General features: G+C 33.2%; 1 protein-coding gene and 1 long non-coding RNA gene across 3 annotated transcripts; one reads left to right on the top strand and one right to left on the bottom strand.

Annotated features, from left to right (window-relative positions):
• Positions 1 to 322: 322 nt before the first annotated feature.
• LOC114299262 (G-type lectin S-receptor-like serine/threonine-protein kinase At1g11300) lies at positions 323 to 11629 on the bottom strand. Of its 2 annotated transcripts, XM_028243966.2 has the most exons (10): positions 11499 to 11629; positions 7399 to 7502; positions 6124 to 7241; positions 5837 to 5941; positions 5543 to 5745; positions 5260 to 5470; positions 4858 to 5095; positions 4600 to 4750; positions 4199 to 4494; positions 323 to 1091 (listed from the first exon to the last, which is right to left on the bottom strand). In XM_028243966.2, the coding sequence occupies exons 2-10, from the start codon at positions 7476 to 7478 to the stop codon at positions 821 to 823; spliced, it is 2673 nt and encodes an 890-aa protein (XP_028099767.2). In that variant the 5' UTR covers positions 7479 to 7502; positions 11499 to 11629; the 3' UTR covers positions 323 to 820. The 2 variants fall into 2 exon arrangements, with proteins under 2 accessions (XP_028099767.2, XP_028099766.2); XM_028243965.2 differs by lacking the exon at positions 11499 to 11629 and having other exon boundaries at positions 6124 to 7617.
• On the top strand, positions 10427 to 11982 carry LOC114299266 (uncharacterized). The gene is made up of 2 exons (XR_014340542.1): positions 10427 to 11424; positions 11514 to 11982. It is a non-coding gene; the product is annotated as an uncharacterized LOC114299266 (long non-coding RNA).
• The last annotated feature ends 2811 nt before the right edge of the window (positions 11983 to 14793 follow it).

Here is a 14793-nt window from a genome sequence, read left to right as displayed (position 1 = left end):
TATAGTAACAAACTATTTGAAACTACTCCTAGGAAATGAAGTACAGTATAGGAATTGAGGAAATGCAGAAATGCAAAGAACTGGAAAAACTGGAAGGAAAAATAAAGTAAATAAACTGGTTTTTTTTTATTTGAGTCTGGGTCCCATTCTGGGGCTTTCTTTGATATTTATACTCTTCAATGATAACCGTCGAAGTGGGCTTCTAACTGTCAAAATGTCCTTCCATGATTGCTGAACATGCTCTTTCATAGTTAATCCCATTACGCCACTCTTGCAGTTAGGCTTCTCTCCTGATTTTGAATTTAAATTTCATGAATAACCGTTAGTCCACATCATCTTGTATCTCTCGATTATTCCAGTACTACGCAGATCCATTATTACAATACGCACTGCCACATGTCTGATTTTGGTTGATAACTTGTATTAATTCCCCAAATTTCCCTCTTCGTGCCACGTGTTAAATTGTGATTGGCATTTACAAATTATACAACCAACAACATCAGAATGAAAAACATACAAACAGGGACTAAGCCCTTTCCCTAGCTAACCTAACCATATCAGAGACCAAGAGCTCTCTAATTTCAGTAGGTGGGTCATTTACAACAAGGATGTCCTCAGGTTGGTCAACTCCAAGTTTAGCCATTTTATCTCCACGTAGATTTCCTTCTCTGTAAATGTGTTGTATAGTGCATTGACAACCATTGAAGATTATCCTTGCGTCTTCCACTAGGCCTCAGACGAGGTGTTTGTCGCCAGGACCTTCTTGAAGTAGCTTCACTACTTCAGCCGCATCTGTTTTAATTATCACTTTGTTGAAACCTTATTGGATGATGATGGTGAGGCCTTTGTATACAGCCCATAACTCTGCCTTGAGGCTGGTACAAGTCGCAAGTTTGCCATAGAAGCCACAAATCCATTCTCCTGTTTCACCTCTGATCAAGCCTCTGAATCCTTCAGGTCTAGCCATTCTGTAGCAGCCATCAGTGTTCAACTTGAGGGTACTTGAAGGGGGACTAGTCCACTTGATTAGCATAAGTGTTGATGTTAAATGGAAAGTGAGCTTCCTCTTTGAATAAGTCCTCATAGTCAAGCTGAAATTATAATGGGAGAATTACAGTGCAATGGGACAAAGAAAAAAATTACAAAAACATATGGGGAGCATGTCATTTAATGGGGTACAAAGGGAAAACTGTGGGGGTGCAACCCCTCTATGTTTTTGTAAATTTTTTTAGGGCAAATTATACCGGTGATCTTTACATTTTGTCTCTTGTGTCATTTTGGTCCCTCTACTTTCAATTGGCTCAATTTTTACCCTTAATTTTAAGTCTTGTGTCAATTTGGTTCAATTGATAATGTCGTTAGTGTTTTTGATTGCAAACAATTACTGAATTGGTTGATATTAAACTCACCAAGTTTAGAAAATTTGTAGTTTTATTCTAAAAAATATGACACATGTCATTTATATGCATATTTTTGATAAAAAAAATTAAAAATTATTAAGAGATGTTATCAATTGGACCAAACTCAAACAAAATCATAAATTCATGATCAAAATCAAGCCAATTAAAATTATAAAGACCAAAATGATACAATGACCAAAGTATAGGGACTACTAGTGCAATCTGTCTATTTTTTTTCCTACCCCATTGGGATGTAGTTTCTCCAACTATAATCTATCAATTTCCACCCGTCCACATAATCAATGGATTTATGATTTGGGAGATGATGATCCTGATCGTTCATTTTTTATGACTCATTGAGTAAAATATTCATACAAAAAATTAAGATTAATGGAGATAAATATATATTTGAATTACATTTTTAAATGGGTACGAATCACTTGACCAAATTGAAAATAAGTTTTATTTTATTTTATTTTTAATTCAAGATATCTCTCATTTTGCCTAGCTCATTTGAATCCCAACTATCTTGTATCTAGAGGATCAAGAACTAATCCCTAGAGGCTTGAAGTTAACAACCAACCAAATCCCTATTGATTCTTTGGGAGATTCAAACTGGAGATCATGCATGTCGCTACTGGACGACAAAATGGATTTTGTAATTTATTAACATTCTCTAAAAAAACAACTGTTAATAATCTCGCAGGTACTGAAATCATTATTCTCAAATTTTTATCGCTTAGTCTACCTCTTGGAATTATTGAAATAAGGCTTACGCCATTAAATTAATGGGTAAATTACACTTACACCCTCTGAGGTTTGGGTTTAATACATATCACCCCCCTGACGTTTAGAAAATTGCACTAACCCCCTATCATTGTTATTATTTAGACGGGATGAAGACATTGAACTCATGCACTTTCTATTTTTTTGTTTTGTTTTGCTTTGCTTTGCTTTACTTTCTCTTTTTTTTTCCCCTTTCCTTTATTTATTTTTTAATGTAATTTCTTCTATTTTTCTACTAAGAGTTGTTACATTTTATATAAGCAGAGGAGTTTGTGAAATAAAACTATTAACCACAAGGGTGTAAATGTCATTTCCAAAATGTCAAGGGATGGGTAGTAATTAGACCAAACCTCTAGAGGTGTCAATGTAATTTATCCTAAATTAATTGAGGAAGCATAGTCATGAAATGGATAATGAGTACACCACATAGAAGATTTGACGTGCGGTACTCTTTCATTTATTGTTTATTATGTGATAAAAGTGAGATTTAAGAAGTCATTTGTACTCGGTCTAAGATAGAGAGTGTTTAGTCACATCAAATTATATAGCCTTTCTTTTTATTATATAGCAAATAATAAATAAAAAGTATATTACGTTAACTCAACAACATGGTATACCAGTTACATATAATACTTCCTATAGTAGCATCTCCAAAGCTAGCTTAATTATTAAAATGGCATGCCGAAATTAATTTTGACATGTTAATGGAAGAAATGTAATTTGGTTGATTCAATGTGACAAAGTCAACTTCATTTTTTCAAATGTGCAGCTAGGGCAGGTAGTTCTATATCCCAAGTTAGATCATTCTTTTGCCAACCTCATAAAATATTATTTCCACGCTCTTCAAGTATTAAAATGAGCTAATTACCTTAAAAAAAACTAGGGTAAATTACATTAGTGATCTCCGCATTTTACCCTTTATATTATTTTGGTTCCTACACTTTTAATTGGCACAATTTTGATCCTTAATTTTAAATTTTGTGTCAATTTAGCCCAATTGTTAATCACTAAATTCGTTGAGGTTAACTCACTAAGGTTTCTAAATTTATAATTTTTGTCTAAATGACACATGTCAATTATATGCATATTTTTCATAAAAAATGCTAAGAGTTATAATCAATTGGACCAAATTAAAACAAAATAATAAATTCATGGTTAAAATCGAGCCAATTGAAACTATAGAGACCAAAATGATACAAGGAGCAAAGTACGGGGACTACTGTTGCAATTTGCCCAAAAAACTATTAAAATTAAGTCAACTGATAACTGAGACATCACTGCAGATAATTCAACATGTGAATTGTATACATTTTTCTGTTTGAATTAAGGTCTTACAATGAGATGGCATTTTACAGTTCTCTGGTAATCTAATCCATAAATTTAGAAAACTATAGTTTGAACAGAAGTTCTCTGCCTCTTTCCAATTTTATCAGCTGTCACTGAAGTTGAATTCACGCCGAATTTAGCTGTCATTAGTTTAGCAGTCTCGATTAGTGAATCTCAATGCAGATAACAGTTCACATTTTTCCTTCTTCTTTCCCCCCCCCTTTTTTTTTTTTTGTTTAAATATTTTATATTCAACCAACTTCTGTATCAACTCAATTATTAAATGAACACGACTAAATATATAATGAATGTTTGCACTAATTCTTTTGTCTGTGTGTAATTAAATAAATACTATATGAACCTGAGTTGGAAGGGTGTGGTAGTGCTGAAAGTCATTCAACTAATAAGATTAATGATTTTTTCCAACGTGTTTACAAACCGGCGTCATTCAACAAGAAGTAAATTCCAGATTAAGAAAAAACAAATCTTAAAATAGAAGTGTTCACACAAAGATTTGAATTGTAATTGTTTGTCCAATAAGCGCTAACAGAATATCAAAAATAGTTGTGGATAGGTATATTTCAGTAAACCACTTGATGCGAGTGGTTAACAATGGCAAGTCTTTGTGTGCATGAAATTGGAAAAAAAATAAATAAAAATAATCTTCTCGACATCTGAGATATTACCTGCCATCAACAATTGTAGCAGTAAGTTCATTCCTAGAACATGTACTCTGGCTTTCCTGTGAAGACAGACTCTTTGGTGTTTGAGTAAATGCAGGTTGCTTTGGCATTGGGAGATATGAAATTTCACTATTTAACATAGAAAGAACCGTCGATATGGTAGGCCTATCTATTGCAAATTCTTGTACACACAGTAGTCCAACATTTACGCATCTCAAAATCTCCGATCTGAAGTCTTGATAAGATATCATGGGATCTATTAAAGTCACAATGTTATCTTCATTCCACAATTTCCAAGCCTGAAATTTTAACAACAATATGGCATGTAAAAGTTAGGTCTTGACAATGAATAAACCTTGGAGTATTAGAGAACTAGGAAATACAAATGAATCAAGCTGACTTACATATCCTAGAAGACTCAAAGAATGCTCATCATCATAAAAACTAGTGTTTCGTCTTCCACTTACAATCTCTAGTAACAATACACCGAAACTAAATACATCTGATTTCTCTGAAAAACGCCCTTGCATTGCATATTCCGGAGACATATAACCGCTGCATCAAGTGAAAATTCATTTTATTGCGTTAAATTAATCCCATAAGAAAGAAGAGGTTGCACATTGAAAGAACGAAGAATTTTGGAGAAACAGACATGTACTTACTATGTTCCAACAACCCTTCTTGTATTGGCTTGATGTTCCTCACCACAAAAAATCCTTGCCATTCCAAAGTCTGAAATTTTAGGGTTTAGCTCTTCATCCAACAGAATGTTACTTGTCTTTAAATCTCGATGAATGATCCTTAATCTAGAATCCCTATGAAGGTAGAGGAGGCCTCTACCTATCCCTTCAATGATGTCAAAACGTTTACTCCAATCTAGGAGCTTCTGTTTTTGTGGATCTAAAAGAATGTCGTTCAAAAGAAAGTATAAGTGGGAGAAAAAGGCAAATGAAATTGATTTCTAGATAGAAGTTTTAATTTTGGTAAAACAGTAAGTTCAGATAGTTAAGATAAAGTTATCTAGCAAAAGCAACAACTCGTTAAGAGCTTTTACTTGTACTAACCAAAGAGAAATGCATCCAAGCTTTTATTTGGCATGTATTCATAGACCAACATCTTTTCTTTTCCTTCAACACAGCAGCCAAGGAGTCTAACTAGATTACGGTGTTGGAGTTTAGAAATCATCACAACTTCATTCATGAACTCCTCGAGCCCTTGTTCAGAGGACCTTGAAAGCCTTTTCACTGCTATTTCTTGTCCATCCGGTAATTTCCCCTAAAACAAACACCAAATTATTTCACTTGTCGACAAAACAACTTCAAGATCAGCGTGAGCAATCATTATTACCTTGTACACTGGACCAAAACCACCCTGTCCAAGCTTGTTGGTCCAGTTAAATTCGTCAGTTGCAATTGCAAGTTTCTCAAACTTGAAGAGTGGTAGTTCTTCAAGTTTAACTTGGTTTAAATTATCTTCAAACGACACTTCAGTTGAGTATTCTGGAAGCAGTCTCTTAAATGGTAGCATCTCGTTGAACTTCTTTTTGAATCCTGATTCAAAAACTAGTTCTAGGTTAGCTACTACACGATAGAAGAAAATGTTTTCTTAATTTATGAGTCAGATTGATTAAATTAGTTGTACCTCGTTTAACCAACACCATCCATATGAAGTACGCGCAGATGGAAATGATTATTGACCCTACAATCACTGAAATCGCAATGACTAGTTTCAAGTCCCTCTTTTTATCTGCAAAACAGAGCAACCATCAAAATAGTGCAAGTAAAATGGACCACAATATTATTGATCTTTATTACCCTTTTTTTTTCCTCCTAAGATCATCAATTTACTAATAAAGTACTAACGTTTCTTGAAATTTGACTACAAAGGGTTGAGTTTAAGCACAAGAATATGGATAGGCAATATATTACCGAGATCCGAATATGCCACGCGAATGTAAAGATCTACCCCACCACTGGAAAATTTTTGTATATCTATTAAGCTTCCATTCCATAACATGCAGCCAATGCCGTCGTCATATGCATAAGCGGTGCACGAACAATTCTTCAAACACTGGTTTTCGCAATCATTAGCCAGAACCGGTGACCACTCTGGAAACACTGGCACTTTCATTGTTGTCAGCACAAGAAACCCGTCTTTTTTACTCTCCTGGCTACTACTATCGTTCCTCTCACACTGCAAATTTGTCCTCCTTACACACCCGCCAGTAAAATTTCCACTATTCCATTCATCTATGCGATTTGGCTCAAACCCTCTCAAACAGGAACAAATTGGTGAGTCCTTTGAATTGCAGCTTCCAAATGGCCCACACTTGCCATAAATACCACAGTCAGTTTCTGGAGCTAACCAGTCAACCTCTGGTTCTTGCTTCCCTTGAGTCCAACCCATCTGCATTAGAGCTCCATCGTGATTCAAGAAAATGTATGTTAACAGAGACTTATTTGCATAACTGAAAGACACAGATACAGTTCCTTCATGGTTATCTACCACATTAAAACCATTACCATACACCGAAGTCATGTCTTGGACTCCGATAAAGATTTGATTGTTCCAAGGACCACTGCGCCAATATGGATGGCTGCCATTCCATACAACGAATTCTGGAATGGTTGCAAGACTAATACCGGCAGAGAAGCTTCCAACAGATGGATCAGAAGGGCTTCTCCATGATTTCAACAATATCTTCTCACCGGTACTTCTATCACTACTAAGTATCATGTTCTCTAAGAATGAGTCTGAAGGGTTTTGATAACTCCCCCATATTGTCATTCCTTTTGAGTTATCTACCAAAACAAGATTCCCAGAGTCTAACAAGCGGGCACTTGAATTCACCGTAGAATTTGAAACATTAGGTGACCAAATAATCTCTTTTTGCCCATTCAAAACCACTAGATTGCCATCTTTGGATATCATCAAAGTCCCGGAAGAATCTATTAAAGGCCTGTCTCTATTAGCTACCCATACCACAGTCTTGACAGGGATGTTGTTGTACCAAATACCGACATAGCGATTGGTAGTATTAACAGGGCTGAAAAATCCCAATTGAAAAACTTTGTTGCTTGAGATTATACTTTCGGAGTCATTGATGGGTTGAGTGAGAGTAATGGTGTCTATGGCAATGCTAAACTTGAAACAAAAACAAGAAAAGAAGAGAATAAGAAAGAGCTCAAGATATTGAATTGCACCTTTGCAGATGATGAGTCTCATGACTAGTTTTGTGCTTCTTGGTGGGTATGATTGGATAGAATTTGTGGACTCTTTGCATTTCAATCTCTTTTTATTTTTCATACTGTTCAGCAGAAGATAAATTTCTGGGCGAAAGGTGTACGGCTGATTTCATTCAACATTCAATAGCATAATTGTCAAAAGAGAGACTTTTCATATATATTATGCAAAAAATAAACAGCAATTCAACATAGTTGGATGGTATTTTAATAATGTTTTTTTCACGACTTTTGAAGAATTCAACACTGGAAAAAAGAAAATGAATAGTTGATTGAGATTGATCATTTGAAAACACGTTCAGTCCGAGCCAGTCCCAAGTTCAGCATCAATGATTTACTTTTATTTTGCTGGGCTTTGTATGTAAATTATACGTGAAATATATCATATTGACTAATTATAGTAACATGATTTTATCATATTTATCTTCAAAAAATAAAGTCTATTTTAAAAATCATACATGTTCCAATTTTTTTAGGAAAATTCTGTGTCATATGCCTCAATTATGATATTTATCGTGTCTGGTTACGACCAATTGTAATGATAGTTATCACTTGGTTATGACTAATTGTGATGTTAGTTTTTTATTATATCTTATTGGGTATTTGTTATTGTTATTTATTTATTTATTTTTTAGTTATGATTGAAAATAAGTTTGGCCTTTTTTTGGGTCATATAATATGATGTTAAGGTACTAGTAAATGTAATCACACTATCGACTCAAATCCTGAACCTCTGACATTTTTATTATTCCAAGGAATTAGACCTGGTTTGGGAATTAAGGATTTTAGCCCAAAAGTCAAAAGTTTATTATAAGTTGCCAAATCTTTCTATTTATTTTTATTTATTTATTTATTTTTATTTATTTTTACATATTTTTCCGTAAAAGATAAAAAGGAAACTAAAAAAATGAATTTTTAAACCAACCCTTAGTTATAGCATTTGTGATAACCAACCCTATAAATGTCATAACTTGTTAGGATACGCACCTTGTAGCATAACTCATATTACATATATATATATATATGATTATAATGATGATGATGATATGATGTTACAAAATTGGTAGGAAACTTGTAGGCAATTTTAGAGCTTGTTTGGGAATTACATTAAGTAGTTTAAAAGCCAAAAGTTCTTTATCATTCATTTTACTTTTTGTAAAAAAAATTTATAAAAATTAAAAAAGTCATTCTAAATTAAAATTTTTTTATCCCACATTTTAATAAAAAGAACAAAAAATTAATTAAAATAGCATTTTTTTTCTTTTTTTGGCATAAAAAAATCGACAATGTTAGGTAGCTCAAATTTTTGTGGCTCAAATGGCTCAAATCTGTCAAAACGACGTCGTTTTGATAGTTTTTGAGTGTAAAACGACGTCGTTTTAACAGATTTGAGCCATTTGAGCCACAAAAATTTGAGCTACCAAACATTTTCCTAAAAAAATAGCATGTTCCTTTATGCTATGTTTAGTTTGAGGGATTTAGGAAGGGATTTAAAAAGAAAAAGAAAAAAGATGTGTGAAACTAGATAAAATGTATATTGTATTTTTATTTCACCTAATTTTTTTATTTTTTTTTCAAATCTCTTATCAAATCTTTCAATTAAACATAATATTAAGATTGTATTTGATTCATAAATTTGAAAAGATATAGAAAGGAAAAGGAAACGGGACCTAACAGAATGCATGGTTTGACTAAAATTAGGAAAGAAGAAGGATGAAAAGCCATCCAACAGGGTAGTGTGTGTGAATTAATCGGAAACGGGACCTACCAGAATGCATCCTAGGTCAAAAATAGCAACGCCCTGGTTTGACTGTTGGCTCTCTCTCTCTTAATTTTCACGTGTTATGTTTTTAAAATAGAGTTCTATCACTCATCGTAGAAAATTAAGCTGATTTACACTTTGGACATTAACTCTAGAATGTTGACCCGATCAAAACCGAAAGAATAAAGGGTGGTACTTTTAATTTTGAAATTTTAAAGACAGTTTTAGTGATGTGATAAAGAGTGGAGCTCATATGTGATGTGATGTGTATGTTTATGTTTTTTTTTTTTCTCTTATCTCTTTTTAAAATTTTAAAATTAGAATTATCTATGATCGTTGAAACCGAAATTCAGAATTCAAATATACTTGGACTAAACATATATATTACATTAAATTAACTGTGGTGCTAATTATAAAATGGTGTAAAATCCATGTGAACAGAGTGATGAATCTAGATCGTTTAATTGATGTTAAATAGAATGAAATCTTCCTATATGAAATAAAAAAACAGCATGAGTCATATTCACATTGAATAAGTCCTCATAGTCAACCCCAACCCTTTTAATTTCCAACCGTTCACATAATCAATGTATTTATGAATTTTTTTTTTTTTAAAGATTACATTTGATTCATAAATTTAAAAAGTAATTTAGAATATATATATATATATATATATGTGTGTGAAATGTAGTCATACCTCATTTATATTTTAGCTATATTTTTTCTTTTTTATTCTCAAATCTACGAACCAAACACAATGTAAACGAATTTTAAATGGGTTCAAATTATACCTAACCAAATTGAAATAAGTCTTATGTTTTTATTTATTTATTTATTTTTTTGGGTTTAAATTCAGGGTATCTCTTGACCAGTTTAACTCAATTGAACCCGAGTTATCTTATATCTTTATAATCGAGAACTAATATCTAGAGGCTTAAAGTTAACGGCCAAGATCTTGCATATTATTCTCAAGCCTTTAATTATTGCTCAATCAACTATTTGGAATTATTGAATTAGTTTTACACCAATAAATCAATTGAGTAACCATAGTTATGAAATGGAGAAGCAGTAGCAACGTTGACATGGTGTACTCTTATTATTTATTATGTGGTAAAAGTGAGAGACTTGAGAAGTCATTTGTGTTAAATGTTTTTTTTTTTTTTAATATTTTTTTATTTAAAGATTTGTAGAAAAGTAGAGAGAGTGATTTAATAATTTGTATGACTATTTTGTTTTTTGGCTTTTTTAGGGTTTTTCCAAACTTAACCTTACTTTTTACCACATAACAGACGATAAGTAAAAAGTAGATCAGGTCAACTCAACTACATAGTATGCCAGTTACATAAATACTTTCTATAATAAAATCTACGATGCAATAAAAGAGTTTGAGCTTTTAGAGCATCTCCACTGTTAGCTTAATTACTAAAATGGCATGGTGAAATTAATTTTGACATGGTAATAGAAGAAATGTATTTTTTTTCTATTTCTTTTAAAAGAAAACCAAATATAAATCACTCTGTTTGATTTTGATTTCCAAAACTTTTCAAAAAAATTTACTTTTTTATATTTTGTATTTTCTGTTTTCACTGAATTTTTTTTAATATTTTAAGTAATTTTTTTAAAATTTTTTTAGACACACCTAATATAAATACACTTAAAAAGTAGGGTAAATTATACTTTAAGCCTTGCCGTTTACCTAAAAAACATGGAGCGCCCCTATAGTTTCATTTGTAACACTTAAACCCCTCATACTTCATACTAGAGTGCAACTTACGACATAACTGTTTGTTTAAATAGAGCGTGTGTTGCACAATCATGAATGGTGAGTGGAGAAGTTTTTCCCACCCAAAAACATATGACAAATGACCAAAACATCATTATTGTGATATATATATATATATATACAGATCAGGACCCAAACAACATAAAATCTTAAACTCAAATTTGCCTAGATTTTCCAAAAGGTGCCTAGATTGGCCATATTTTTCCAAAGTTGAAGATTTTTGAAGATTTTGAAGATTTTTGTTGGATGACTTCTTCATTTCCCCGAAGTGGACACTCAAGGACAAATGATCAAAGACTATGTTATTGTGGAGAGAGATTCCTGTAAAGACTTCAATGACAAACGATCCAAGACTATGTTATTGTGGAGAGAGATTCCTGTGAAGACTTCAATGACATCTGGAAATGTGGGTAGAAGTTTTTATGGTTGTGCAAGATATGGGGTAAACTAAACTTAAATTTTATTTTTTGGACAAAAAAGATTGAATTTCGTTTGAAAAGAAATTTGTGGACTTACCATTTTTTGTTGTAGGTTGATGCAACTTGTGGCTACTTTGAATGGGTTGATCCACCCATGTGCCAATGTGGGAGGGAGGTGTTGCCAAAGGTGGTTGCAAAGATGAACCGATTGAAGAAAGAACAAGCAACAAGTCGTAGAAGGGAGAGAATGTCTGGCAATAGCGCTACTTAGAATTTGTGGACTCTTTGCATTTCAATCTCTTTTTATTCTTCATACTGTTCAGCAGAAGATAAATTTCTGGGTGAAAGGTGTACTGCTGATTTCATTCAACATTCAATTGCATAATTGTCAAAAGAGAGACTTTTTTGATATATATTATGCAAAAAATAAACAGCAATTCAACATAGTTGGATGGTATATTAATAATGTTTTTTTCACGACTTTTGAAGAATTCAACACTGGAAAAAAGAAAATGAATAGTTGATTGTGTTGATCATTTGAAAACACATTCAGTCCGAGCCCGTCCCAAGTTCAGCATCAATGATTTACTTTTATTTTGCTGGTCTTTGTATGTAAATTATATGTGAAATATATCATATTGACTAATTATAGTAACATGATTTTATCATATTTATCTTCAAAAAATCAAGTCTATTTTTAAAAATCATACATGTTCCAATTTTTTTAGGAAAATTCTGTGATATTTGTCGTGTCTCTGGTTATGACCAATTGTAATGATAGTTGTCACTTGGTTATGACTAATTGTGATGTTAGTTTTTTATTATACCTTATTGGGTATTTAGTTATTGCTATTTATTTATTTATTTTTTAGTTATGACTGAAAATGATTTAGGCCTTTTTTTGGGTCATATAATATGATGTTAAGGTACTAGTAAATGTAATCACACTATCGACTCAAATCCTGAACCTCTGACATTTTCATTATCCCAAGGAATTAGACCTTGTTTGGGAATTAAGGATTTTAGCTAAAAATTCAAAAGTTTATTACAAGTTGCCAAATCTTTCTATCTTTTTTTTTTTTTTTTTTTTTTTAAAACATATTTTTCCGTAAAAGATAAAAATGAAACTAAAAAAATGAATTTTTAAGCCAACCCTTAGTTATAGCATTTGTGATAATTAACCCTACAAATGTCATAACTTGTTAGGCTACACACCTTGTAGCATAACTCATATTATATATATATATATATATATATATGGTTATAATGATGATGATGATACAATGTTACAAAATTGGTAGGAAACTTCTTGGGAATGGGAATGAGAATGGAGGCAATTTTAGAGCTTGTTTGGGAATTACATTAAGTAGTTTAAAAGTCAAAAGTTCTTTTTCATTCATTTTACTTTTTGTAAATTTTTTTTTTATAAAAATTAAAAAATTCATTCTAAATTAAATTTTCTTATCTCACATTTTAATAAAAGAACTAAAAATTAATTAAAATAGCATTTTTTTTTTGGGGGCATCAAAAAATAGCATGTTCCTTTACGTTGTGTTTGGTTGGGGGATTTGAGGAGGGATTTAGAAAGGGAAAGAAAAAAGATGTGTGAAAGTAGGTAAAATGTATATTTCATTTTCATTTCACCTAATTTTTTCATTTTCTTTTCTAAATCCCTCCTCAAATCCTCCAATCAAACACAACATTAAGATTGTATTTGATTCATAGATTTGAGGAGAGATTTAAAAAGGAAAAAGAAAAAGATAATTCCTCTCCAAATCTATTACCTTTCTCTTTCAAATGTATGAACTAAATACCCCTAAGAAAGAAGAAGGATGAAAAGTCATCCAACTGGGTAGTGTGTGTGAATTTATCTGAAACGGGACCTTACCAGAATGCATCCTAGGTCAAAAATAGCAACGCCCTGGTTTGACTGTTGGCGCTCTCTCTCTCTCTCTCTCTCTCTTAATTTTCACGTGTAATGTTTTTAAAATAGAGTTTTATCACGCATTGTAGAAAATTAAGCTGATTTACACTTTGGACATTAGCTCTAGAATGTTGACCCCATCAAAACCAAACGAATAAAGAGTGAGAATTCTAATTGTGAAACTGTAAAGAGAGTTTTAGTGATGTAGTAAAAATAGAACCCACATGTGATATGATGTGTGTGTCTATGTTTTTGTTTTTGTTTTTATATTTTTCTCTCTTATCACATCACTAGAACTCTCTTTAAAGCTACAAAATTAGAGTTATCTATCATTGTTGAAACTGAAATTCAGAATTCAAATACGATTTCGCTTGGACTAAACATATATATTATATTAAAGTAACTATGGTGCTAATTATAAAATGATGTAAAATCCATGTCGTCGACCATTCCGGCCGTTGCAGAAGTTCCTATTTCTAGTTGTTCCTACCTTGGTTGAGACCCCTCATCAACATCTGGTTCATCATTGAGCCACCCTGCATTATCCGTTGATCCGTTCATATCAAACCAACCAATCTGTACATTCCCTAGATCCTGTTCATCAAAGAACTGCAGATTACTGATGTCCTCCTCAAGCTCAGCTAAGTCATCCAACCCATGGCTTGGCCCGTCCTCCCGGACTACGTTGACCTCCATTCCCATTGGCAATTCCACCTCTGTCTTGGGCTAATCGGCTGGTGCAATATTAGTGACAAGGGTTGTATGCCTCTTCAATTAAGTTTATAGAGCCCTCAGGCATGCCTTCTTCTACCACAGGCACCACCATGGGTTCGGGTTGGGGTATGGACATGCTCATCATGCACAAGTCTGTGCTTTTTTAGGAGGAAGGGGATTAGGCAATGGACACGGCTCTAGGGGCTTTAGATGCCCCTTTTTTATCAGGACCCTCAAGGCCGTAGATAGAGACATATAGAGTGGGTGAAAACCCTCTGGCCCCGGGGTGGGTACTTTGTAGGTTGTGAGGTGGTTCCGGATGCACCGGTAAAAGGGGTGGCTGTGTTCGGTGTGGTGGTGACCATACCAACATCAGAGGTCCTTATAGCTGCATTACTACTGGTAACTATATTTGAACTGTGTGCAAAAGCCCTATTGGGCTACCCTTTCTCATGGTTAATCAGACCCTGTTTCATTGAATCCTCTATCTGTACCCCTATCTCATGGAGGTCAACAAATGTAGGTAGAGGTAGGACTATCATCTTCTACAGCAGCCTTGGCTGCAGATTACGAACGACCATTCGGATCTGATCCTTTTCAACTGGTCGGGTGGTCATCATGGAAGCCTTGGCTCTCCACCGAGTGACGAAATCATAGAAGCCCTCCTTTGGCTCTTGACGAGTTGCCTCGAGATCACGAGTTGTGATCTCGATTTGAATGTTATAAGAGTATTGAGCAATAAAGGCCTCGGCCA

The sequence above is a fragment of the Camellia sinensis genome, chromosome 9 (assembly GCF_055761805.1).
Source record: "Camellia sinensis isolate YWXY chromosome 9, ASM5576180v1, whole genome shotgun sequence".
Lineage (NCBI taxonomy): Eukaryota > Viridiplantae > Streptophyta > Magnoliopsida > Ericales > Theaceae > Camellia > Camellia sinensis.
The sequence above is the reverse complement of the archived record's forward strand: the minus strand, read 5'-3'. Positions and strand labels throughout refer to the sequence as shown.